This window comes from Capricornis sumatraensis, chromosome 5, assembly GCF_032405125.1.
Source record: "Capricornis sumatraensis isolate serow.1 chromosome 5, serow.2, whole genome shotgun sequence".
Taxonomy (NCBI): Eukaryota; Metazoa; Chordata; class Mammalia; order Artiodactyla; family Bovidae; genus Capricornis; species Capricornis sumatraensis.
In genome coordinates, this window is record NC_091073.1 from 14,214,895 (window position 1) to 14,240,598 (window position 25,704).

Genomic DNA, 25,704 nt, shown 5'->3' on the forward strand with positions numbered 1-25,704 from the left:
CTTTAAGAGCAAACAAAGCATTTTTTTTTAATGATAGGGAATAATCTTCTACCCATCATGAACTAGTTAGTCTAAGTCACAGTCTGATCTGAAATCATTGGACTATCCTGTTCCTGTCTTATAGGTTCAACTCAGTTTCATGCTGGCATGAGAAGATAATCCTTTGAAACATCATGAATTGATTTTAAACAGATTTCCTTTTGTAAATCAATGGTTCTTTTGTGCTTTTGTATTGTGGATATTCAATGGGACCAATGCGAACACAGCTTATGATTGTATACAAAGCCCTTGCCAGCACATGAAAACAAACTGGAATTTGTACATATAAGCACTGTGTATGTATTCATGCACAATAATCATTCAATTACATGTATATTTGTGGAATGCTAATTTAAATGATTAAATTATAAACATTGTGTTATTTATCTAATGGGTGAAAAGATTAAACTTTTGGCATTATGATACAGTTGAATGTGTAGCTTGAGGTGTCCTGCACTTTTCTTATAAGGCTACTGAAGTTACATGTTTCTGCCTAATATATTTGCTACTGGTGATGAAGACAGATAATATCACTTGTAGAGACCTATTTTTGTATAATGGTAGAAGTTTTGAATTTTATGGGGTATTTTGTCAAGTACTGAAATAAAAATGACTTCACCGTTTTAACTACACTGTATTTGAACCTTCTTCATTTTTTTTATAATTTAACATTTTATTACATTTTTATTAAAATTATATTTACAGCACATGCTCACTTCTACAAATTATAATGTTCACAAGAGCTTAGGATGCAAAGCTAATGTTGCCCCATCCTTCCTGCTCCAACCTTAGACTCAAGGATAGTTTTGATATTTTTAATTCTTTTGATAGACAACAATTACAGTTGCAGTATGTGCTAATACCTTTAGTTCCAGACATATCAACTCTCGATATATTTTACTCACTATGGTCTGTTGACTTTCCAATAAGACAGTTAACCTTTAAGTTTCTAACATTGGACTTCCTTTCCTTTCAATATCAATACTATAGCTAATTTTTGTCTGCTCTGATTTTTTTTATAACTTGAGAGACTATCTTAAACCTTTCCGTTTCTTTTCTTCATCAAGTTTTCATAGTAACTTTTGGTTTTCCAGTTCAAAAGATGAAGATATTAAGGTTCCCCCTCCCCCTCCCCTAAAATCTCCTGAAGCCAAACTTTCCTATCATAGTGTCAAAGGTGTTAATATCTCCATGTATCTTACAATCAGCACCATATCTGCTATGTTTTTGTCCATAGCTTGACTTTAAAAGTTGAAAATCAATAAAGCATCTAGCCTCAAAGCTATTTTCCCATAAATACTAGGATCTCACTTCTTTTTTTAAAGCCCATTTTTATGTTATTTTATTTTTTCTCTATGCTTTCACTGTCCAGGGTCTAGGATCAATTCCTGGTCAGAGAACTAAGACCCTGCAAGCTCCAAGGTGCAGCCAAAAAGAACCTTCTTCATTTTTAACGAGCCTTAGTTTTCAGCGCATGTCTTAGTCTCTCCAGGCTGCTGTAACAAAATACCATAGCCTGGGTGGTTTATTCAACAATAGAAATTTATCTCTCACAGTTCTGAAGGCTAGAAAGTCCAAGATCAAAGCACCAGCAGATTTGAGCAGATTTGCTATCTGGTGAGAGTCTGTTTTCCTAGTTTCGTAGACTGTTAATTTTCTGTGTCCTCACATGGCAGAGGGGCAAGGGTAATCTCTAAAGTCTCTCTTATGAGGGCACTAATCCCACTCATGAGAGCTCCACCCCGTTGACCTCATCACCTCCCCCATTTACAAACACCAACAAATTGGGGGTTCACTTTACCATACAAACCTGGAGAGACACAAGCATTCAGCCTATGGAAGTACATATCACCTTATTATTTATCTCAAATATGTAGTATTTAGAGATTCAGAAAGTTGTCCTAATTTTAGAATTAAATATTACCGGGATTTTTCTTTCTCCACATCGAGGAAGAGTTTTCCTCTGTGCCTTTGTATCAACTTTAAGTCTACATACAGTGTCATTTAGAAGCCAAATGGGTATTTTGGTGATTAATCCATATTTACCTAATATATAAATTTAGGGTTATTTGTATCCGAAGGTGTTTCCTCAAAGCCATGCCCAGAGATGATGCAAAATCTTAAATTTTATTAACCATAGTTCAGCACTTAAGCAGCATTCCTGCTATCCAATTCAAAGATGCTCTCATAGAGGTACTCTTGCTTATAACATTAGGCCTCCACAGTCAGACTTGTTAATGCTTCTTAATAATTAGCCTGTAGTTGAAAACTAATTTTTGTTAAATCTTATAACTATTCACTAAACATGAACCAGCCTTACCACAGAGTTTTAACTTTTCTGTGCCATGAACGTGTCTAGCAATCTCGTTAAACTATGGATCCCTTCTCAAAATAATGCTTTTTGGATGTGGACCATTTTTAAAATCTTTGTGAATTTATTACAATATTGCTTCTGGTTTATGTTTTGGTCTTTTGGCCCCGAGGCATGTGGGAACTTCGCTCCTGACCAGGGGACCAGCCTGCACCCCCTGCACTGGAAGGTGAGGTCTTAACCACTGGACCGCCAGGGAAGTCCCCAGAAGAATGTTTTTAAAAACATACAGTATATAGGATTGCAAGGGAACCAGTTATATAAACATACTGTAAAGAATTTTTGTGGTGAGTAAAGAAATAAGATCTAACAGATCTGACAGACTTATAATACCATAATTTTAGCGATAAAGTTACAAGACATCTATAATGTGATATGAAAAGTATCTGATTTCTGTTTGCAGAATCATGGATACTGCAGATACTAATGTGGTTACCTAAATTCATGAATAAAGAAAATATTATGGTTTGAAATTAGTACAAATAAAAATGGCACTATTTTTTCCCATCCCAGTTCCTAGATTCCTGAATTTTTCTCATTGAACCACACACTTCACAATTTATGAATACAGACTATACTCTCAAAGATAGTTTAATGTGAAAAACTCAACACAGATTTTGCCTTCACAAATAGCTTAACATGAGACCTCTAACCTTTTAAACAGAGCTGTAATACACAGTCGCATCTCCAGTTATAATTTGAGTTGATTCTTGAACACAGGCTTCACAGAATTTGACCAGTGAAATACACGCCCAAGAAACCCTGCACTGTATTATCCTTGTCTTAAAGCCACAGTTCCTGATCTCAGGTTTTTTATTTAACAAAGAAAAAACAAAGCTTGTTAACCTAAATGAACAGAACTAATCACAAAAACCCCTGATTAGATTCTAGAGAGGAAATGGAAATCACCTTGGGCCAAAGAGAACAAAACTTATCCTTCAAGTACTTTATTTTGGACTTCCACACAGATGGAACTGTGTGGACCCAGATACAAATTTATCAGGCAGATAAATATGTGATATTCGGTAATTAGGTCAAGTCACACGAGCAGTCTTTTGTACTAATTATTTTTTAGGAAATATAATTAGTCATTGTCAGAAATCTGTTTCCTACAGACAGTGCTTCCAGCTATTTCAAAGGCTATATTTTCCTACAATATAGCTCCATCATTGCTAAATATTATCATACCAAAACAATAGGATTCTCTTTTATCCAAGGCTTTAAATGTGTTTATTCCCTCCCTACCCATCCTTACATATACATACACTGCCCAATAAATGAATGAAAAACCTAAGGCTTCCAGATATTTCACTGGGCTTTTATATTTTATACTTGGAGATCTAGTACAAGATCTGAATACTCTGAACTTTCTTGCCAAGAGCTATGTATGCTCTTAACACCTGGAAATTGTGTCATTTAGAATCTGCCAGTTACCAAAGATCCTCACCCCAAACTAATGAGCTTGATTTCCTTAAAGAGAGCATATGAAGTATCCATCATAAAACTATTAGGAAATTTCTGAAATGCCATTGGATTTGATGGCGCTGTTCAGTTAATACATAAAAACCGTAAGCTTAAATAAACTTATTTAAAATTACAAACCAAAAAAAAAGCATACTGGGAGTTGTATCAAACTTCATTCTCTTCAGTGCTTTCGCAGTTTACAGATGTTCAGATTTTAGTTCCCTGCTGCCTTTTTCATTTTGATCTTCGTTTGTATCGGATAACTGGGTTTTCAGGGGTGTGAATCATAGTTGTATAATTCACAGTGGGAAAATACCCATCAATGAGATCAAATTCATATAAACGAAGCATAGTGGACCAAATTGTCTTGATTTGAACATAGGCAAAATTCTCCCCAATGCAACGATGACGCCCTAGAAAAGAAAAAAAAAGTTTCCATAACAATTGGTTGGAATTCTTTCTCATCTCTGAGTCTGGAGTGATAAAATTTGCTTATCTACAGTTAATTAAAGGTGGAAAGCAGATATACAGATACTATAGTAAAGAGACATTCTTTTCATAACAGTGTTAAGTAACCATAAAAATCCCAAGAGGTTTTTAATGTCTGTTAGGGGAAGCAGCACAGGGGTATTATACAATGATTTTTCCAATTGTTTTTTTCCTGAAACCCAGCATCTATCTAGGTTGAATATATGTAACATTTGAAACACACAGTGGTAATCAAGTTTGGAGATAAACTAGAATATTCTGAACATCTCTTCCAAGAGACCCATAGTTAAAAGTTAATAATATGAACCTTCCGATCAAAACTTTAAACGCCATTTCAAATGATTATGGAAAAGGAATTTAATACACTGAAAATAGCAACACATCAAGATGTAAGGGGTCATATACGTATAAAGACTGGCAAGCTGACTCCAGAATGCAGAGAGAAACGCAAGGGACTAGATCTCCAACCTTGAAAGAGAAGAACCATGTTACAGGACTTAAGGCTTCAAATCTGCCTTCATTACTAAAGGTATCACAACCTCTGATAATGTGATTTGTAATAAATATGTATTTAGTCGACCATTCTTGGCACAGAGTTCCTCAAACCACTGGAATTTCTTAAGAGAGCAATAAAGGTCAAAGAAAAGAGCCTTTTGTTATCCATAACAAGCCCCTCTGAACCACAACCTGAATTTGCAACATGAGGTGACTTTTGGGGGTGGGGGTCGCACACCCAGAGAGGGCATGCAGCTGTGTACCCCTTCCTTCTGCTTTGCTCTGTGCTCTTCAGTCAGGCTATTCCTGAGTTGTATACTTCTGCAGTAAACCAGCAGTCCACCTGACCTGCCTCTTGAGAAATCTGTATGCAGGTCAAGAAACAACAGCTAGAATTGGACATGGAACAACGGACTGGTTCCAAATAGGAAAAGGCTATATATTGTTATCAAGGCTATATATTGTTATCATGCTTATTTAACTTATATGCAGCATACATCATGAGAAATGCTGGACTGGAAGAAGCACAAGCTGGAATCAAGATTGCTGGGAGAAATATCAATAACCTCAGATATGCAGATGAAGAGGAGCTAAAAAGCCTCTTGATGAAAGTGATAGAGGCGAGTGAAAAAGTTGGCTTAAAGCTCAACATTCAGAAAACTAAGATCAGGGGATCTGGTCCCGGACTTCATGGCAAACAGATGGGGAAACAATGGAAACAGTGACAGACTTTGTTTTCTTGGGCTCCAAAATCACTGCAGATGGCGACTGCAGCCATGAAATTAAAAGACGCTCCTTGGAAGAAAAGTTATGACCAACCTAGGCAGCATATTAAAAAACAGAGACATTACTTTGCCAACAAAGTTCCATCTAGTCAAACCTATGGTTTTTCCAGGAGTCATGTATGGATGTGAGAGTTGGACCATAAAGAAAGCTGAGCACCGAAGACTTGATGCTTTTGAACTGTGTTGGATAAGACTCTTGAGAGTCCATTGGACTGCAAGGAGATCCAACCAGTCCATCCTAAAGGAGATCAGTCCTGAAATAGTCATTGGAAGGACTAATGCTGAAGCTGAAACTCCAATACTTTGGCCACCTGATGCAAAAAGACCCTGATGCTGGGAAATATTGAAGGCGGGGAGGGAAGGGGACGACAGAGGATGAGATGGTTGGATGGCATCACTGACTTGATGGACGTGAGTTTGAGTAAACTCCAGGAGTTGGTGATGGAGAAGCCTTGCGTGCTGCAGTCCATGGGGTCGCGAAGAGTCAGACACGACTGAGCGACTGAACTGAACTAAAACCATCAGTCAGTAAGCAAATTTTTTGGAGTTCTGTGAGCCATTCTAACAAATTATGGAAGCTCAAAGAGGGGGTCTTAATAGTTATTAAGATCTAAAGTTCCCAAAGGACTTTATACTTTGATTTACGTGAGGAAAAGGTGTGACCAATGATAAACAAGTCATGTCACTTAAACAGTCTTTTTGGAGAAATCAAATGTCGTAGAATACAGTTTATCTGTACAAAGTACCAATGACTAGAGAAATTACTGGAGGAAAAGCAGTCGGCCTGCATTATTTTAGGATCTTATTCGAAATGCATAGGTTTGCACAGTTAGGCACTACCTGTCCAAATTTCAGTTCAGTTCAGTCACTGTCATGTCTGACTCTTTGCGACCCCATGGACTGCAGCACGTCAGGCTTCCCTGTCCATTACCAACTTCCAGAGCTTACTCAAACTCATGTCCATGGAGTTGGTGATGTGATCCAACCATCTCATCCTCTGTCATCCCCTTCTCCTCCTGCCCTCAATCTTTCCCAGCATCAGGGTCTTTTCAAATGAGTCGGTTCTTCGCATCAGGTAGCCAAAGGATTGGAGTTTCAGCTTCAGCATCAGTCCTTCCAATGAATATTCAAGACTGATTTCCTTTAGGAGGGACTGGTTGGATCTCCTTACTGTCCAAGGGACTCTCAAGAGTCTTCTCCAACACCACAGTTCAAAAGCATCTATTCTTTGGCGCTCAGCTTTCTTTATAGTCCAACTCTCACATCCATACATGACTACTGTCCAAATTTAAAGAACATTATAAGAATACATAGACAAAGAACCAAAAGCTCACTAACAATCCAGAAAAGCTTCCGTGCCGTTACTCTTTTCTGAAATGCTGATTACCTCAGCATATTTAGCTTGAAATGCCCAAATGGTGTGCTAACTTCAACGGTTCTTTAAAACAGAATTCACAAAGAGCTTTAAATAGCATGATAAGGGAAAACAGGGTAGACTCCAAAAATGAGAACTATAAAACCAGATGGGTTACAAAAGGCATGTAAGGATTCACAGAACTGTCTCCTTTAGTAGCAATGAAACATTTCTTCCAACCTGCAGAGATTATACTCCTACAAATGTCTGCAAGCATGGACCCATAAGAAAAGGGGAAGATATTTGTAAATAAAATTCACACGGATTATTTAACAAATATGTTACCAGAAGTAACTATTCAAATATGAAGCGTAATCATCTTACCAGCTCCAAATGGCACATAAGCAAACTTCTCTCCTGACGCTAGACTATCCTCTAAGTAGCGATCAGGATTAAAGTCCAGACGCTCTACCCATGAGTCTTTAAGTCTCTGATTGACAGTAGGAGAAACACACACCTGATGTCCTGGAGGAATGGTATACCCTGCCACAGTCTACAGATGAAAGCAATACATTTCATTAGATAACTTTAAAATAGTCTACCAAATAATCAGATCATTGTATAATAAAGCACTAATATACATGAAATATACATATATTTTAAAACTGGATAGTAGGCCAATTAAAAATTATTTTAACTCAAGATGATTTCCATATTACACAACATTGGGCTGGAAGGATATACACAAATTTAAAAAAATAATGCCTTGGGGCTGGGGATGGGATTTCAAGAAGCCTTTCACAATCCAATTTATACAGTTCCACAGTTAAACAATTACTTATAACTACATATATGTTATTTTTAAAAAACCAAGGAAAAAATACACTTCCATTGTAAAAGCCCTAATTGTTAAAATGTAGGGAGATCGGATGAGCCTGTATACTGTCTGCAGTTACGTAAAAATATTTATATCTAGAATATGTAAAATTGAAAATTATGTACAAGTGATTATTCTACATCTTTAAAAAGTTCTCTTTGATATTACACTATTTCTTTTTGATAAATAAAACTTGGGGCCACAGAGGAAAACCTCTAGCCAGGAGACTCACCTGAGGAGTTTTGGCCAGTCTCATCATGGTCATTATAGGAGGTCGAAGTCTTAATGTTTCTTTTATACAGCGATCAAGTAAATTGAGATCCTTGAGCTAAAAAGAGAAACATTTTCCAGGTTTTACAAACATTTAACATACTGCAGCAGGATACAAACAAGTTCAGAGTGGCTGAATAAAAACAGTTTTATTACTGTCCATGGTCAGCCAAGATAACAGATCACTCTGACGAATGGCAGGGAAGGGCCTGCAAAAAGCTACCCATCTAAAGCATGAGAACATTAGCAAAAATCATTAGTTTCAGCTCTTTCAAAACCTGTGCACAAATGTTCATAGCATCCAAATGTCAATCAACTGATGAAGAGGTTAATGAAAGTGGTATAACCGCACAATGGAATGTTACTTCACAATAAAGAAGACTAAAGTACTGATACATGCTACAACATGGATTAATCTTAAAAACATGCTGAGTGAAAGAAGCTAGTCACCAGAGACTACATACTGTAGGATCCCATTCATATGAAATGTCCAAATAGGCATATGCAAAAAGACAAAATATACATTAGCAGTTGCCAGGGGCAGGGGAAATGGACTGCTCGTGGCCCTCTTTTGGAAGTGGTGTAAACATTTTCAAATGAAACTCTGATGATGGTTTCACAATTCTGAAAATATTTTTAAAAACCAGTGGGTTATATACTTTAATAGGTGGATTTTATAGTATATAATTATCACTGTAAAAATTACTAAAATTAGGAATTAAAAGGAGACATCACTATTGACCTAATAGAAAAGAATGATAAGAGAATACTTTAACAACTGTTTGCCAACAAGTTAGATAACCTAGATGAAACAAATTCCTAGAAAGACACAAACTGCCAAAAACTAACTCAAAAACAAATTGAATAGATTTGTAAAAAAGGGAAGACAAAAGTCCTCAACAAAATACCAGCAAACAGATCCAGGAATAGGACATTTCAGGGGAGGCTATGATGAATTTTCTAAAAATAATCAATTTATTCTATAGTATATAGAAGATCCCAAATTGTCCCCTTTAAAAATCAGCCACACACACTCAGTATCATAAGCAGCAATGAAGCTGAAAATCTCACAAACCTGGTCATACGTCAGAGGAGGCAGATTCTCGCCACAGACTGTCTTCTGTTCTGAAAAACATTTTTCTTGAAGTGTTTTGTCCCTGGCCAAAAAGAAGCCCATCCAGGCACTAGTGGTTGAAGAAGTATGCTGCCCTGCCAAGAGCAGTCCAATAAGCATGCCTGCTATTTCATCATCCGTCAGAGGACGCCCATCCCTACAGAATGGACCACACACACAAATGTAACATTTGCAGACGCACTTCATGCCCCAACCTTTACACAAAAACTAGTTCATTTTTCCTCTTGCATTTGCCCATCAAAAGTCCAATTTTTTTTTCCCCCTTTAGAGAAGAGAGGCCAATAAAAACTATGACATTGATTACAAAGACTTCATTGCAGTTTACTAGCAAACTTTTCACATGCACGGTACTAAATTCCAATAAGGCACAGGATCCCAGTAATTTATGTCTCATCCATTTATGAAGTTCAAAGGTCATATCTACTAATTTTTGCCAGTATTATTACTTTTTAAATGTACATATTATTTAACTATGTTTTTTATGTAGAATTTCCTGCTTCAGTTTAATATGTGATCTGAAGAGCTCTTACTTGTAAGTAGACTCTAGTAAAGTTTGGAGAATGTCATCAATTTTTTCTCCTGACTCTCTGCGTTTCTGGATTGCCTTGTAGAAAATATTCTTGATCTCCCGATGAGCTCTGTCCCTGCGTCTATAATTCAAACATGAAGATGACTTTAAAAAATTAAGCAATACTTTCAGGTATCAATTGACAAAACTCAGAACCAAGAGAAAAAAAAAGAATCCATGAAAATCTTATATTGTTAGGAATTTCTAAGGTCCTTAAGGACAGGAAATGTGTTATAACATACATATCCCTGATTCTGAACACACTACCTATGTTGTAACTGAAGACTCAAATGATTACTCCTTTACAACCATTTTCCATTTTAAAAGAAAGCAGAAATACACCTTTATGTTAACAGGAAATTCCAATTCTAAGCAAATTAATTCTTGAAGTGGACAGACTCACTCTGGTTCTTCTACAGGATTTAAAATTTGAATAACTCCCATTCCTCGAACAGAAATGAATCAATAAAGGCTACTAATAGGCAAAACACTAAGCTACATGTCAAGTCCTGTGAGCAGTGTTTCTCTGTATCACAGATGATCCTTGCTCTTAAGGAGATCACAACAGAGCTGACAAGGAGACAAAGAAAGGTATGGATACTTCAAAACACAGAAACTTCACAATAAACTACAAATTTGTCAAATACTTTCAGGTGCTTAGAAAGCTGCATCACTTCTAGGTAGAGTTCAGGAACATTCCTGAGTACAAGGAATATGTGGGACAAGCGGGTTTTAAACTATCAGGACAGTCAAATTAACCTTTCTAAAACTGAAACTTAATGTTAAATGAGCTCACTATGTAAAAAAATGCTGAATTCTTACAGAAGAAGGGAGGCTAATAATCTCCCCCAATTTGTTTGTTTTTATATTTAATTTTTATTTTTTTTAATGCAAAGCAAACCAATAGTACACTAATTATACACAAAGTGAAATGACCAAGCATCATCTCTTTATCCATACCTGAAACTAGGCAGAGGGAGCCAGCCTGGCAAAAGCCAGGCTGCATGGCTAAAACCTCCATCCAAATCCGCATACAGTTGTGCCACCTTCTCGTTGAGTTGACCTCTGATTTCCTTCCCATGTAAACAATGGCTGGCTGTTAAAATTATGAGCTCAGAAAGAGCTTCAAACAAATCTAGAGGGAAAAACATCATTCCCATTACTATTGCCCGAAATTCTTTTGAAATGTTTTCTTAGAGATGCAGAAGTACTGTGAAGGAAATGAGAATAAAAATTTAACTCATTAACCAACAAGATCCTTTTCACACCATCGAAAAAAGCCTGCAGACAGGCTACAATAAAGAGAAACCAAAGGCAGCCCACCTCTTTGGAGAGCCAAGATAGATGCCACAGAGGTAACTAAAAGCTCACTCAGACTCATGAGCCCTTCATCTCAAAAAGATAAAAAGATGGAAATGAATGTGGTTATCTGGTCACAGTATAATAAAGGCAATAAAAAGGTTATTTAGAACATAAGGGGATAAAAAGGTGCTTTCTAAGAAAGAGCAGTCCAAAGACTGAAGAATGGATTATTCCCCAGATCAAAAGTGGGAAATTCATAAGTGGGAAAAAAAAACCTAAGTCTTGAAAAAGTCTTAAAAGAAAACTAACTAATTACCATCTTGTATATGCAAACATTTGAGACAGATGCATCAGGTAAGCACACCTGGAGGACACTTTAAAAGTCACAACAATTACCCAGTCGACATCCTGTTCTTTGATTCCATGTTCACCAAACGAACTTCTAGTTGTCATTTGGCTTTCCAATTAGATTGCCAATAAAGAGAAGTGCAGCAAATATTATGCTGTTCTTCGTCCCATAATTGCATCTCATTTGTACTTATTCAGTTAGCATTCTCATTTATACATCAGCTTCTCATAGAATAGCAAGTATGTCACATAAAATTTAAGTCTATTAAATAAAACCAGGTTCCTGGACCTTTTATAGAAGCTGAAGACTAGATCCAGAATGTGATGACCTACACAGTAGTCTCACTGCCCTGTAGATAGATGTTGCCTCCTGCTAGGGCTATGGCAATGGTTCCGATGGCAACACTTAATTGCAGTCCAGTATAAAAACTAGATTCACAGAGTCCAAAGAATGTTACGTTACGTTCAATATATTCCCTACATAATGCGAGAAAGCACATAATAACGTTTTTTAAAAATTTCTATTGGGAACAGCTAAAATCGCTCTTTTGGTAGTACAGCAAGCTTATGTATTTAATCTTACATTTTTGTTGAAATAACTCATTACCATACAACATTAGAAAAAATGTATTACATATATAATTCAATCTTTTAGACTTCAACTTGCTGATATGGAAGGCAAATTTTTTTATTTTATATATTATCTTAAAATGACCTTGAATGTAAGTTTTACATTTGGTTTCTTTCAAAATTCAATCATGAATCATTTTTATGTAATTGAGCTAAATAAACAATATGCAAATTAATTAAAATATTTTAAGATTTTGCTAAGTAAGCAACAATAATTACTTCCTCTCAAGTCTTTTAACTCCATAACATGTTCATTTCATTAAACATATGGTGGTTTTGCTTACCAGGTAGCATGAGTGGTAAAGAGCCCGCCTGCCAATGCAGGAGGCGTAATAGACGTGGATTCGATCCCTGGGTCGGGAAGACCCCCTGGAGGAGGGCACGGCAACCCACCCCAGTATCCTTGCCTGGAGAATCACTTGGACAGAGGAGCCTGGTGGGCTGCAGTCCATGGGGCGGCAAAGAGTCAGACACGACCGAAGCGATTTGGCATGCAGGCATGCAAGGTGGTTTTACACGTGTTGTAGTTTGCTCTTTACACACACACACACACACACACACACACACACACACACACACACACACTCTTAACATTTCTAGTCACAGAAAAGCAGACATATTCGGACAAACGAGAAACCAAAATATCGCGCTTACTCTTTTCTCCACTTTCTCCCCAACTTTTAAAGTAGTCTTTTGTTTCTTTTTCAATTATAGAAACATGCTGTCTAAAGTGGGCTATGTTAAGACCACTTTTCAACATTTTCTTCTGCTCCAAGAAAACCTTCAAAATATTAAGGGTACACAAGTATTAAAACACAGTTCTGTTTTATCATGAGACTCATTTGGGTTATTATAACTCTTTAATACTCAAAGAAAGCAATCTTCTAAAAAATTGAAAATAAAGATAAAATTATTTTCTTCACCACACCAGATAAAACTTCATGCTTCTATCTGAAATAACATGTAGTAGACACATGCTATGCAGGTCCAATTCAAATGATAAATTAGGAACCTCACTTCTGGCCTTCCCTCCTATGCACACCCGCTTTCCCCACTTTTGACTCCAAGGCTGCCTCCTCCTATTCCATTATATTCTAGTCTTCCAACCCAACCCAGATGCCAACACAGTCTCCCAAAGGTCCATTATGCTTTGGTAATATTTTTATCCTCTTACATATTCTACCATTTATTCCCAAACAAATATCATTCCTCACTCACATTATCTTCCAAAAGTTTAATTAGAATATTATACAGTGGGAATAAATTCACACTGAGATAATAAACCCTTTGGGGACGTTCTTAAAATAGATCTTCCCCAAAGGGTTTATGTTAGATATATCCAACCAGAGGGATTAACCTAGGCTTTCACTTTTGGTCTTAAGGAGAGCTGTTCATTCCTCCATACCTCCTCAATCCCCAGAAGCAACACTTAATGTCAATTCTCAGCTGCTATACTAGAGGACTGGGTAATGCATGGTACATGGCTAGCCAGAGGCTGCACCAAGTGATTAAGCTAATTATCGGATCTGCATTTCATACCAAGTTGCAGCACTTAAATATTTGCCTTCTGGGGAGCAAAGAAATCACACAAACTTCAAAAACCAACAACATCTAGCTCAGAAGAGCTCTCACCCTAGAATTTCAGGTAGGAGGTAGGAAAGTATTAATAGGAGGCCTTTCTGATGAAATAAGTTTTTCCTTCTTACTACTTCAAATCAAATGTTAACACGCTAAGTTCTCATTGATTCTATGAATATTGCTTTGCGTAGGAAGCCCTTTAAAATTGTTTAGTCCACACCAGCAGCTATAAAGCAAAATACCCATTCTCTGTCAGCTACCCTTGGTTTTCCTTCTTATAAATGCCTCCTGATTCTTCAGAGTTTTGAGGCAAGGAATAATCTCTTCTACACTTCAGCAATACAGCTTACACTACTAGCTATAAATTGTATACTGTAGGTTTGTCTTTCTTCAAGCTAACAGTGTCACCTACTGTATTAGGCACATCATAGGCGACTCCCTTCCCAAACACAGGTGTTGTCAGACGACTGTAGACATCCTCGGCATTCAAGTCTTCATTTTTACTATTAAAAAGCAGTGCAGCAGCCTCACTCCCCAGCAGGTAAGTAAACGTCTTGCCCACCATGGTAAAACTAAATACAGGTCCATACTGAAGAGAGAAAAATACCCACAGTGATGTTACCAAAAAATCTGTAAGCACTAAGACACTCATCTTAAACAATAAAATAATACACTGTTGAAGATTGAAACATTCACAAACCTTAATGCAATTCTTCCCCTGTCTTTGTCCAAATGTATAATTATGTTCATCCAGTTCCAAATAAAATATAAATAAAACTTTCTATTCTGCCTTCTTCACTCCTTATATTGAAAATATTTTCTATCTTTCACAGACATATCAACTGTTCTTTCTATGGTTGATGTGTCCATTTTTTATTTATTATAGAGAATTATGTAATGAATATCTCTGAGAATATAGATATTTTTTCCCTTTGATTAAAAGTAAGTTTACAGGAGTAGCCAAAGAATACAAACTTTCCTAAAGTCCTTGCTATGTGAAGATACCAAAATTTTATTTAGTTATGAGTCTTACCACTATCTCACCAATACTGAATGATCTCATTTTTAATTTTTTTGTTAATCTGGTTAGGTGCTAAATGCTTTGCTTTGCAGTTTTCTGATTACTATTAAAGATTTCAGTTATTGGGGATACAATCATGAAGAAAAATACTGTCTCTGACTCAAGAAACTCCAGGCTATTTAAAAAGATACAACTCAATTGAATAAGTACATTAACAAATGTAAAATTACAAATGTGACAAGTACTACACAAAGGAAAGCAACTCTTTGATGAGAGAACCGATAAAAACGACTAAAAAGAAAGACACCAGAGCTGAGAGCTAAAGCATGGGGAGGGGTAGTAGTTAGCCTGATGGCAGAGCATGCACAGAATTCTAAAGGTAAAAGAGAAGGTAAGGATGTGATGAGTCTACCTAGTAGGGCCATACAGAGCCTTACAAGCCACATTCAGGGAGTTGTATCCTTGCAAGCAACAGAATGAGATAGAAGGTCTTAAACTGCATGGGAAAGATACTAATCTGTGCATATTTTAAAAGAAAGATCCCTCTGGCTCCTGGATGGAGAGGAGGGAGGGATAGGAGCTGAAGGAGAGCCAGATGACCAGCAAGCCTGTTACGGGAGCCTGATGATGAGCACTCGGGACAATGTAATGGAGAGGCAGTGGAAACAGAAGCAGAAGGATGTGGAATTATTCTGAAGAGAATATCTGCAGGCTTGGCAATGAATTGATGGATGGAGCAGGAAGTATCAAGAGTGAATCCTAGGCTCCTGGTACACTGCAAAACTGGTAGAACAATGATGAGGAAGGTGAACAGGAAGGACCATCAGGATTAGAGAGAAAAATCAAAGGGTCAGATTTTTTTAATGTTTGATTTCAGGTGACTTTGGACAACTAAGAAGAAATCATGTGGGAGGTGGATATCCAGGTCTGAAGACCAAAGAAGAGACCTGAACCGGAGACTTTAATTTGGGTGTCATTTACATCTGGCTGGGCTCTCCAGGTGGCGTAGAGATAAAGAATCCGCCTGTCAGTGCAGGAGATGCAGCTCAGTCCCTGGGTTGGGAAGATCCCCTGGAGAAGGGAGTGGCGACCCACTCCAGTGTTCTTGCCTGGGTAATTCCATGGACAGAGGAAGCCGGTGGGTTTCAGTCCACGGGGTCACAAAGAGTCAGACACAACTGAGGGACTAACACTTTCACACTTTCACTTCATGTGGCTAAAAACTGAAGCTGCAGGTAGAGACAAGATCAGCTAGGAAAGAATAAAGGCCAAGGACTGAACCTCAGTGAATCTCAACAGTTAATAGCCAAGCGTGAGTTACGAAAGCAGCATTCACAGAAGCAGAAGAAAAAGTGAGAGAAGCCACAGCTAAGGTGAGAGTGGTCATCATTGACAAATACAGCTGAGTTCACTATATTAGGACATGGTACTCATTTAGTGAAGGGGTTGAAAGACAGACTCGAGTGGACTAAAGCGTAAGTAAAGAGGAGGTGTGGAAACAGAGACTAAGTACAGAAACTTGCTGAAGGGGGAGGGACAAGAGAGGGGGTTAGAAAATTCCACAGATGCATGGTTTAAAAAAAAGGGTCAATTATTAATAGTATCCATGTTAACTGTGATCAGTGAATACAAAATTGAGGCCAGTGGTTTTGCCAGAACTAAATTTCCTCAGAGATAATCCCAGAACAAAGGAGAACATAAGAGGGTCTCTAAGACCTCTCGAGTTCTTAATCCAGAGCAGCTCCAATTTCATCTGTTACCTGTACTAGGGATAAGCATAAGATTACATTTTTTTTTAATATTCCACCATTTAAAAGAAAATTGGAAAAGCACTAATTTCTTTTCCTTTAATGATTTGTAACACTTACCTTCTCATATGCATCTTCTAGGAATTCAATTGGACTTTTCCCAAATGCTATAGCATGTCCAAGGAATGGAATTGGAGAGACAATGTATGGTGGACTTCTCTGCAAAAGAAAACAAACAAAAAAACTTCGAGTTTACATTTCCTATTATAAGACATTCAGTTTAGTTTCACAATTCAAAAAGAAAGAAACAAAGAAAGAAACTTGTCCTTAATATTAAGGAGTTACCAAAAGATGAAGCACCAAAAGTAACTTCACGACAAGCAAATCGCAAATACCTTAGAGAGAGAGCAGCTTTGGGAAAAAGAAGAGAAACTCAAAACCTGGTATAAGATGAATGACCAGACAAACATCACAGTACTGCAATTATAAATGCTGAACACTTTCTAGAATATGCCCAGTATTATCAGTGGCTCTAGGCAACTTTCCTAACCATAAGTAAAAAAAAACACTAAACTCAAACTATGGTTTCTTGAGCACTTATTTCTACTACCACTCACAATTTTAGTCCCCAAATCTTGCCTAAATCTTTACTCCCACAATGGGAAAAAAACAGAGTAACTTGAGGGAAAGAAGGGAAATGTTTAAGATGCTACATTCCTCATTACGGTCAACAGAACACATTATCATGCCTCTCTCAAGGAATGATCTAGATCCATTGATTTTAAAGAGAGAAAATCAGTTCTAGAAGGAACATTTTAGCACTCACTATAAAAGGTATTTCTGGGCTTCCCAGATGGCTCAGTGGTAAAGAATCAACCTGCCAAAGCAGGAGACATAGGTTCTGGCCGGGAAGATCACCTGGAGGAAATGACAACCCACTCCAGTATTCTTGCCTGGAGAATCCCATGGACAGAGGAGCCAGGCAGGCTATAGTCCATGGGGTTGCAGAGTCCAACACGACTGAACCACTGAGCACGCTGGCTTAAAGTGTACTTCAGATGCCTCGAAATGAGACTCACAGATTACAGCATCAAGTCTCCTGAAATCAAACGTGCAGTTATGAAAAAGGACAATAGTCCTCATATCTTTCGTACTCTCAAAGAGAAAGGAGCTCTACAAACTCACTCTTTGGACAATAGTAGCAACAATCTTAAAATACTACAGTTGTCTTTCCAAAGATAATACTTCCTCAAAAATACCACACATAGGAGGAGAAAAAAAAAAAAAAAACTTCCTCATGTCTGTTAGAGGTCAAACAAAACTCATTTCAAAAACTACTTGGTCAATAGTTTGTGATTTCCACTGTCAGTAAAAAATGGATTCTATTGTCAGCGCTACTTGGTTTGGCTAAAAAAGCATTCATCACATATATTCGGGAAATAGAAGCCAGTGGTCAGTAAAGGCTCCAAGTTAGAGAATCTGATCTTTTATTAGCATCATAGGAAGGTTCCTGCAACACTCATGACGCTCACTCTACCAAACTGAACACATTCCTCTCCAAACTGATGTAAAATAGGCCCCTGAACCACTCAAGGGTAGCCACCCAGGATGACGACCACCAGGGCCGAAGCTGCCCCAAACACCACCAACAGGGCCCCCACCAGGGCTGAAACACCCCTTACGGCGGCCAGTACCGTTATCCGGACGCTCAGGGCCACAGCCGCCACCCCGACCCTGGCCATTAGGGCTACCGGCAGTGCCTCGGTCAACAGAGCCATCTCTAAGACCACAGTCGCGGCAAACACGACCCCAGCGAGGACGAGGCACGCGACCGACATCAGGGCACCCAGCACCAAGCTCAGTAAGGTCAGGGCTGTCGCGACCGCCCGCGCCACCAGAATCGGGGCTGCTGCCTCTCGACCCCCTCCCAATGCCAGCCTCCAGCGTGCCCGCCGCCACTTTTCGGCACCACCGCGGTGCCAGCCCCTCGCTAGCTCTTCGGTCGCCCTGGTCGCAGCGTCCCCCCCACCAGAACCCCCAGGGGTGCACGTACCGCCCCAGCCGGCAGTGGTGGGGCCAGGTGGCCAACCGCGAGGCGGAGCAGGTACACCAGACTGAGCGTGAAGGCGCAGGCGATGAGCAGCATGGATGGGAGGTTGCCGCCCGTTACCTGCTCCATCGCCTGCTCCAGCACTGACCCGCCCGCCTGCAGTAAGTCCAACATCACCATCCCGGCCGCCACCCCCGCGTCAGTTTGCCAGAGACGCTGGAGGCCGAGGTTGCCGCGGCTCCTCCGAATCCACCGAGGAAGAGAAGCTGGCAGATGGGCGTTAGGAGGCGGCCCCGGCCAGCAGGTCTCCTACTAAGCCCAGCCCCACCCCCTATAACTACCGGCTCGTTCCCACACCACCCTGTACGTCACAGAATGGGGCGGGGCCTGCCTCTAGCCACGCCCCTTAAATGGAAACCCTCATGCCGAAGTCTCCTTGCGCCGAGACAGAGAGGCCCTGAAGAAGCAGGCTGCACCTGTGGCACGGGGAGTGCAGAGACAGAAGAGAAACACAGGCTTAAGAGGAGGTCACCCCTAAGAATCGCGGGCCACCCGAGCCTGTGTGTCCTTGGTGCGGGGCGCCAGCACACGACACCGCAATGGGGCGGGCGGAAGGATTTCAGGGAGGGTTGCGGCGTGGCGGCGGCGGCGGCGCGCGTTCGGTGATTGCACCGCGCGCGGCTGAGGTGATCTCGGCTTATGTGGCGTCAGCGGGGCGGGTGGCCGGAGCGCCGCCCCCTGCCTGGGCGCTGAAAGGCGCCACACCTGAACCCGTTGGAGGGCCGCGTCCTGGGCAGTCGGAGACTTCCAAGTATCCGCGGTAAAGGGAGATTGTGAAAGACGCCTTCTACACCCTGAAGGTTGGGACGCTGAGGTCATTCCCATCTCACCTCGAATAAAACCAGACAGGTATTCATATGCAGTGATAGAGGTAACATCTCGTGGTTATTGGGGGTTCTGCGTCTGACAGAAGCAAATTTTGCAAGCTAGGTATCTGTGTTACAGGCCGTCGTGACCTGTTTGAGGCAATATTTCCCAAGAACGCCACTTATTCTAGCTGTTTAGGACCAGACAGATTTTGAAACGGAATTTCGGTCCTCCTGTTACACGCAATCTGAGCTCATCCACGATTGTGGTTTCAAAAACATGCATGTAAAATGACCGCCCAGTGGAACCCTCCTGTTAGGTAACTGTCACCAGCCCCTGCCCAGACTCATTGCTTTATACAGTCAACGTTAAGAGCTGGCTGCTGTGCTTGGCACTGGGAAAACAGCAGTGAATGAGAAACTGCGAGGCCCAGTGGAAGGAGCAGTAAACAACCAGTTGCCTGTTCTGACTCCTCTGTCTGGAGATCGTATCAGTAACGCCAAGTAAACTCATAAATCTTCACTCACCTGGCGGCCAACCCGCTCCTCCCATACTGCGTCTGTAGGAGGGGCACCAGTGGCCACCAAACTGCCCTCCTGCGCTGCGCATCACATCTCATCGGTCACCAAGTCCTGTAATTCCACCGCCTTAAAAGTTGCTCCATTCTTGCCACTGCCTTGAGTCCGGCCCTGGTCATTGCTTGTCTACATTACTGCAGTCATAGACTAACTGGACCCTAGTCCTTGTCTTTTAATCTGCCCTCCACAAAGGCTACCATTTCTCCTGTCACTAAAGTTGTGTTGCAGTTGACTTCATCAGTTTCCTCTGTTACCAGATGAAATTAAGAATAGGGACTGTGTCTCAACTGTTTTTATATTCTGCATTTATTCGGATTCATAGCTGTTCACAAATTGTGGTTCATGGCCTTCTGGGTATATTCAGGACCCGAGGGGTGTCTACAAAGTCAAAGCTCTTTATAATAATACGTGATTTACTTTTTTTACTGCTGGAATTTGTAGTGATGGTGTCAGTTCAGTTCAGTCGTTCAGTCATGTCCAACTCTTTTCGACTCCATGAATTGCAGCACACCAGGCCTCCCTGTCCATCACCAACTCCCGGAGTCTACCCAAACCCATGTCTGTTGAATCAGTGACGCCATCCAGCCATCTCATCCTCTGCCGTCCCCTTCTCCTCCTGCCCCCAATCCTTCCCAGCATTAGGGTCTTTTCCAATGAGTCAGCTCTTTGCATCAGGTGGCAAAGTATTGGAGTTTCAGCCTCAGCATCAGTCCTTCCAATGAACACCCAGGACTGATCTCCTTTAGGATGGACTGGTTGGATCTCCTTGCAGTCCAAGGGACTCTCAAGAGTCTTCTCCAACAACACAGTTCAAAAGCATCAATTCAACGCTTAGCTTTCTTCACAGTCCAACTCTCACATCCATACATGACTACTGGAAAAACCATAGCCTTGACTAGACAGACCTTTGTTGGCAAAGTAATGTCTCTCCTTTGGAATATGCTATCTAGGTTGGTCATAACTTTCCTTCCAAGGAGTAAGCATCTTTTAATTTCATGGCTGCAGTCACCATCTGCAGGGATTTTGGAGTCCCAAAAAATAAAGTCTGACACTGTTTGCACTGTTTCCCCATCTATTTCCCATGGGACCAGATGCCATGATCTTCGTTTTCTGAATGTTGAGCTTTAAGTCAACTTTTTCACTCTCCTCTTTCACTTTCATTAAGAGGCTTTTTAGTTCCTCTTCACTTTCTGCCATAAGGGTGCTGTTATCTGCATATCTGAGGTTATTGATATTTCTCCCGGCAATCTTGATTCCAGCTTGTGCTTCTTCCAGCCCAATGTTTCTCATGATGTACCCTGCATACAAGTTAAATAAGCAGGGTGACAATATACAGCCTTGATGTACTCCTTTTCCTATTTGGAACCAGCCTGCTGTTCCATGTATGGTGTCAAATCAGTAGTAAATAGAACTTCTGGGGCCTTAGCACAAACTGATGATAAGTGGCACCAAACTCTGCTGCTGCTGCTAAGTCGCTTCAGTCGTGTCCTACTCTGTGAGACCCCATAGATGGTAGCCCACCAGGCTCCCCCGTCTCTGGGATTCTCCAGGCAAGAACACTGGAGTGGGTTGCCATTTCCTCCTCCAATGCATGAAAGTGAAAAGTGAAAGTGAAGTCGCTCAGTCGTGTCTGACTCTTCGAGGCCCCATGGACTGCAGCCTACTGGGCTCCTCCGTCCATGGGATTTTCCAGGCAAGAGTGCTGGAGTGGGGTGCCACTGCCTTCTCCGTGGGCACTAAACTCTAGTAATCATTATTCTTCACTGCCATGCACTTGCAGTAGAAAAACATTTCTTTCTTCACTTAAGAATGTTGATGAAATTATAAGTATTCCTTTTTTTTTTTTTGAAGAATAAACCGTCAATTTTATTTGGCTCAGACTAGGAATCCGTGAGTCTTGAGGACCTCTGTGAATTTGCCAATTTTCTTCTCGATGTTCTTTTCGGCCTGCTTCCGTAGCCTCATGAGCTGCTTCTTTTTCCGGTAGTGGATCTTGGCTTTCTCCTTTCTCTTCTCCTCCAGGGTGGCTGTTACTGCCTGGTACTTCCAGCCAACCTCATGAGCCAGGCGCCCTAGGTAGACAAACTTGCGAGTAGGCTTCAGACGCACAACCTTGAGGGCAGCAGGAACCACCATTCGCTTTTTCTTGTTATAGGGTGGTGGGATCCCATCAAACACCTTGAGGCGCTCCAGAGCAGCCTGGCCCCGCTTGGTCTTGTGGGGCAGCATGCCTCGCACTGTCCGCCAGAAGATGCGGCTGGGGGCTCGGAAGTGGTAGGGGCCACGGGAGGGGTTGGTGTTCATCCGCTTGCGGAGAAAGGCCAGGTATTTCAATTTATTTCTGTAGAAATTGCCAGAAATGTTGATGCCCTCACAGTGCACGACCACAACCTTCTGGCCCAGAAGCACCTGCTTGGCCACAATGGCCACCAGGCGGCCCAGGAGATGGCCTCGGCCATCGAGCACCAGGACCTGCCCCTCCGCCATCTTCGGCAGCCGCCTGGGAAAGCAAGTATTCCTTTTTTAAAAGGTATTTTAACTAGCTGCTTTCTTTGTGCCTGCATGCATGTTGAGACACTCTAAGGCACATCTGGCTCTTTGCACCTGCATGGACTGTGGCCTGCCAGGCTCCTCTCTATCCATGGAATTCTCCAGGCAAGAATCCTGAAGTGTGTTGCCATTTCTTCCTCCAGGGGATCTTCCTGACCCAGGGATTGAACCTGTGTCTGGTATCTCCTGTATTAGCAGGCACATTCTTTCTCCACTGAGCCACCTGGGAAGCCCCAGCTCCTTTTTCTGTGGAATGGCATTTGTGCTTGAAAGAACAAGTGACAGACTTTGGTCATTCAGGGTTGGGTATTTGACAGATGTTTTCTTGAAAATGAAGTCAGCCTCTCCTTTCAAGGAAAACCACTGTATTTGTTGTCAATGATAAAATTAAAGTGTTCAAATAAAAATTAAGAATTTTAGAAAACTTATATCTACCTATAGGAACTTTACAACTTACCAATTCTTGAGACTTCTCTATTGAGGAAATTTAGTAACAAGTGCTGTTTGTGTAATAAAATGTGTCTACATATTGAATCTTTGTATAGTTAAAAGAGCCCATATTTTCAAATGTCCAGTACGTAATGTTGCAAGATCATGCATGAGTGAAACAACCTTTCAAAGTACAAGGGAAGGCCCTCTCTTCAATGACCTAGCACTGTGCCCAGAAGTGCCCTCATTCTTGTCATGCCCCAGCAAATGCACAGGAGTGTAAGAGATGCATGAAGGAGTGTCTCCCAGCAATGCCTGCCCTTCTTTATATAGCTCTTTGTTATGGACTGAATGTTTGCATGCCCCCAGAATTCTTATGTTGAAGCCCCAACCCCGATGCGACTGATTTTGGAGTTAAGACCTGTGAGGCAGAGATAATGGTTAAATTAGATTACAAGGTTGGGACCCTACTCTGATAGGGCTGATGTTCTTATAAGATGAGGAGATGTCATCTGCGCGCTGTCTCCATTATGCGAGGACACGCCTGCAAGCCAGGAAGAGAGTTTCGTCAGGAACCAGATCACTCTGTGTCTTGATCCTGAACTTCCTGGCCTCCAGAACTGTGAGAAATAAATTTCTATTGTTACACCCAATCTGTGGTATTTTGTTATGGCAGCCCATGCTGACTAATATACTTATTAGGACAATTCTCACCTACCCTGTTCTGGAATTTTGATTTATGTATTCCTGCTCTGTGTTCTCATAGTACTTTCTTTTTATCTCTATTATGACTCACGTCACACTCTTAAGTATTCAAACGTTCATGTGAATATTAAAAAAAAAAATTATTGAGCTCTTACCATAGACCAAAGCACTCACCTTAGTACTGGGTACAGAGTTCTGAATAAAAAGTCTTTCTTCTCATGGGGCTAATAAAGACATAAGTTTAAGATAAGCAGGGAAATTTGATTGAGAAAGACTTGGGGGAAAGGAGCTACTTGTAGTTTGGGGATCAGGGAAGACTTCGTTAAGGAGATAACACTTGAGCTGAGACCTGGATAGTGACAAGGGTAAGTTCATGAGAGAATCAAAAGGAAGAGTATTCTAGGCAGAAGGAAAAGCAAGTGCAAAGACCATGGGTTAGGAATGTGCAAACTGGCTGTTCAAGAAATAGAATAGGTATGTGACTGGGAATGGTGGGTGAAGGGCAGAAAGATAAGCACCATAACCAGAGAACCAGATATAGAGCTTTCAACTATGGTGTGTGAGATTTAATTTAAATTTTAAATATTTCAACATAGCAATGTGTTAATTATATGGTATTATGTGTTAATGTATGTGCAGGCAATTGCAACAATATGGAATTTAATTCTCAGGATGGTCAGCTAGAGTTTGAATAAGAAAGGCCATATCAGAGACAGCCAATAAAAGCTAGATACCAGAGGCTTTCCTAATTTTCCTAATTTTCAGAGTGAAAGTTAGAAATGTGTTTTCATTGATAAAATTATATATAGTATATAAATATAGAATAAAATACTATATGGGTTTTTAACTGTAAAAAATAGTGACATTTTATATGTATATATTGCATTGGCTAAAATATTTAAGACACCCCTGAATAGGTGTCTATACAAATTCTCTCCAAAAAGCCCAACTTTAAAAACAGGCAAAGAACTTGAATAGATATTTCTTCAAAGAAGATTTACAAATAGCCAATAAACATATGAAAAAATGTTCACCATTACTAATCATTCAGTTCAGTTCAGTTCAGTTCAGTTGCTCAGTCGTGTCTGACTCTTTGCGACCCCTTGAATCGCAGCACGCCAGGCCTCCTTGTCCATCACCAGCTCCCGGAGTTCACCCAGACTCGCGTCCATCGAGTCAGTGATGCCATCCAGCCATCTCATCCTCTGTCGTCCCCTTCTCCTGCCCCCAATCCCTCCCAGCATCAAAGTCTTTTCCAGTGAGTCAACTCTTCACATGAGGTGGCCAAAGTACTGGAGTTTCAGCTTTAGCATCATTCCTTCCAAAGAAATCTCAGGGTTGATCTCCTTCAGAATGGACTGGTTGGATCTCCTTGCAGTCCAAGGGACTCTCAAGAGTCTTCTCCAACACCACAGTTCAAAAGCATCAATTAGGTAAATGCAAATCAAGACCACAATGAAATACCACTTTATATCCATTAGAATGGCTGTTATACAGAAAATAACAAGTCTTACTAAGATAAGTGCACTCTTGTGCACTTCTGGTGAGGATATAAAATTGTGCAGTCATTTTGGAAAACAGCATGGTGATTCCTCAGAAAATTAATCATAGAATTACCATATGATCCAGCAGTTTCTCCATGGTGATGCTAGTGCAGAAGGCGCAAGAGATGCAGGTTCAATCCTGGTTTGGGAAGATCCCCTGGAGTAGGAAATGGCAACCTGCTCCAGTACTCTTAGCTGGAACACCCCATGGACAGAAGAGCCTGGCAGGCTACTGTCCATGGGGCTGCAAAGAGTTGGACAACTCTTTGGCTGCAAAGAGTTGGCTGAGTACTCACACCATCAGCCAGCAATTTTACTTCTGGATATATATCCAAAAGAACTGAAAGTTGGGACTTGAACAAAAGTTTGTACACCCATGTTTATAGCAGTATTATTCACAAAAACCAAAGAGTGGAAGTAACTCAAGTGTCTATCAATAGATGAATAAACAAAACGTGGCATAAATGCACAGTGGAATATTGTTCAAGCTTAAAAGTGAATGAAATT

At 40.5% G+C, this 25,704-nt stretch overlaps 2 protein-coding genes and 1 pseudogene across 4 annotated transcripts in view; 1 reads left to right on the forward strand and 2 right to left on the reverse strand.

Annotated features, from left to right (window-relative positions):
• The window catches only part of AKAP9 (A-kinase anchoring protein 9), a 174,369-nt gene extending 173,765 nt beyond the window's left edge, over positions 1 to 604 (forward strand). For both annotated transcript variants that reach the window (XM_068972558.1, XM_068972559.1), the window contains one exon: positions 125 to 604. In XM_068972558.1, the coding sequence (XP_068828659.1) occupies positions 125 to 159 (35 nt within the window). In that variant the 3' untranslated portion in view covers positions 160 to 604. The remainder of the gene's footprint in view (positions 1 to 124) is intronic.
• A 600-nt stretch (positions 605 to 1,204) lies between these two features.
• Positions 1,205 to 18,802, reverse strand: CYP51A1 (cytochrome P450 family 51 subfamily A member 1). Of its 2 annotated transcripts, none has more exons than XM_068972358.1 (10): positions 18,528 to 18,802; positions 16,595 to 16,693; positions 14,118 to 14,294; positions 12,782 to 12,908; positions 10,808 to 10,982; positions 9,810 to 9,929; positions 9,220 to 9,415; positions 8,107 to 8,202; positions 7,382 to 7,550; positions 1,205 to 4,287 (listed from the first exon to the last, which is right to left on the reverse strand). In XM_068972358.1, exons 1-10 carry the CDS (start codon positions 18,702 to 18,704, stop codon positions 4,109 to 4,111), a joined length of 1,515 nt encoding a protein of 504 aa, XP_068828459.1. In that variant the 5' UTR covers positions 18,705 to 18,802; the 3' UTR covers positions 1,205 to 4,108. The 2 variants fall into 2 exon arrangements, with proteins under 2 accessions (XP_068828459.1, XP_068828460.1); XM_068972359.1 differs by lacking the exon at positions 18,528 to 18,802 and adding an exon at positions 17,301 to 17,404.
• Positions 18,803 to 21,821: 3,019 nt separating this feature from the next.
• LOC138080072 (large ribosomal subunit protein uL13 pseudogene) lies at positions 21,822 to 22,457 on the reverse strand (annotated as a pseudogene).
• Between the last annotated feature and the right edge of the window lie 3,247 nt (positions 22,458 to 25,704).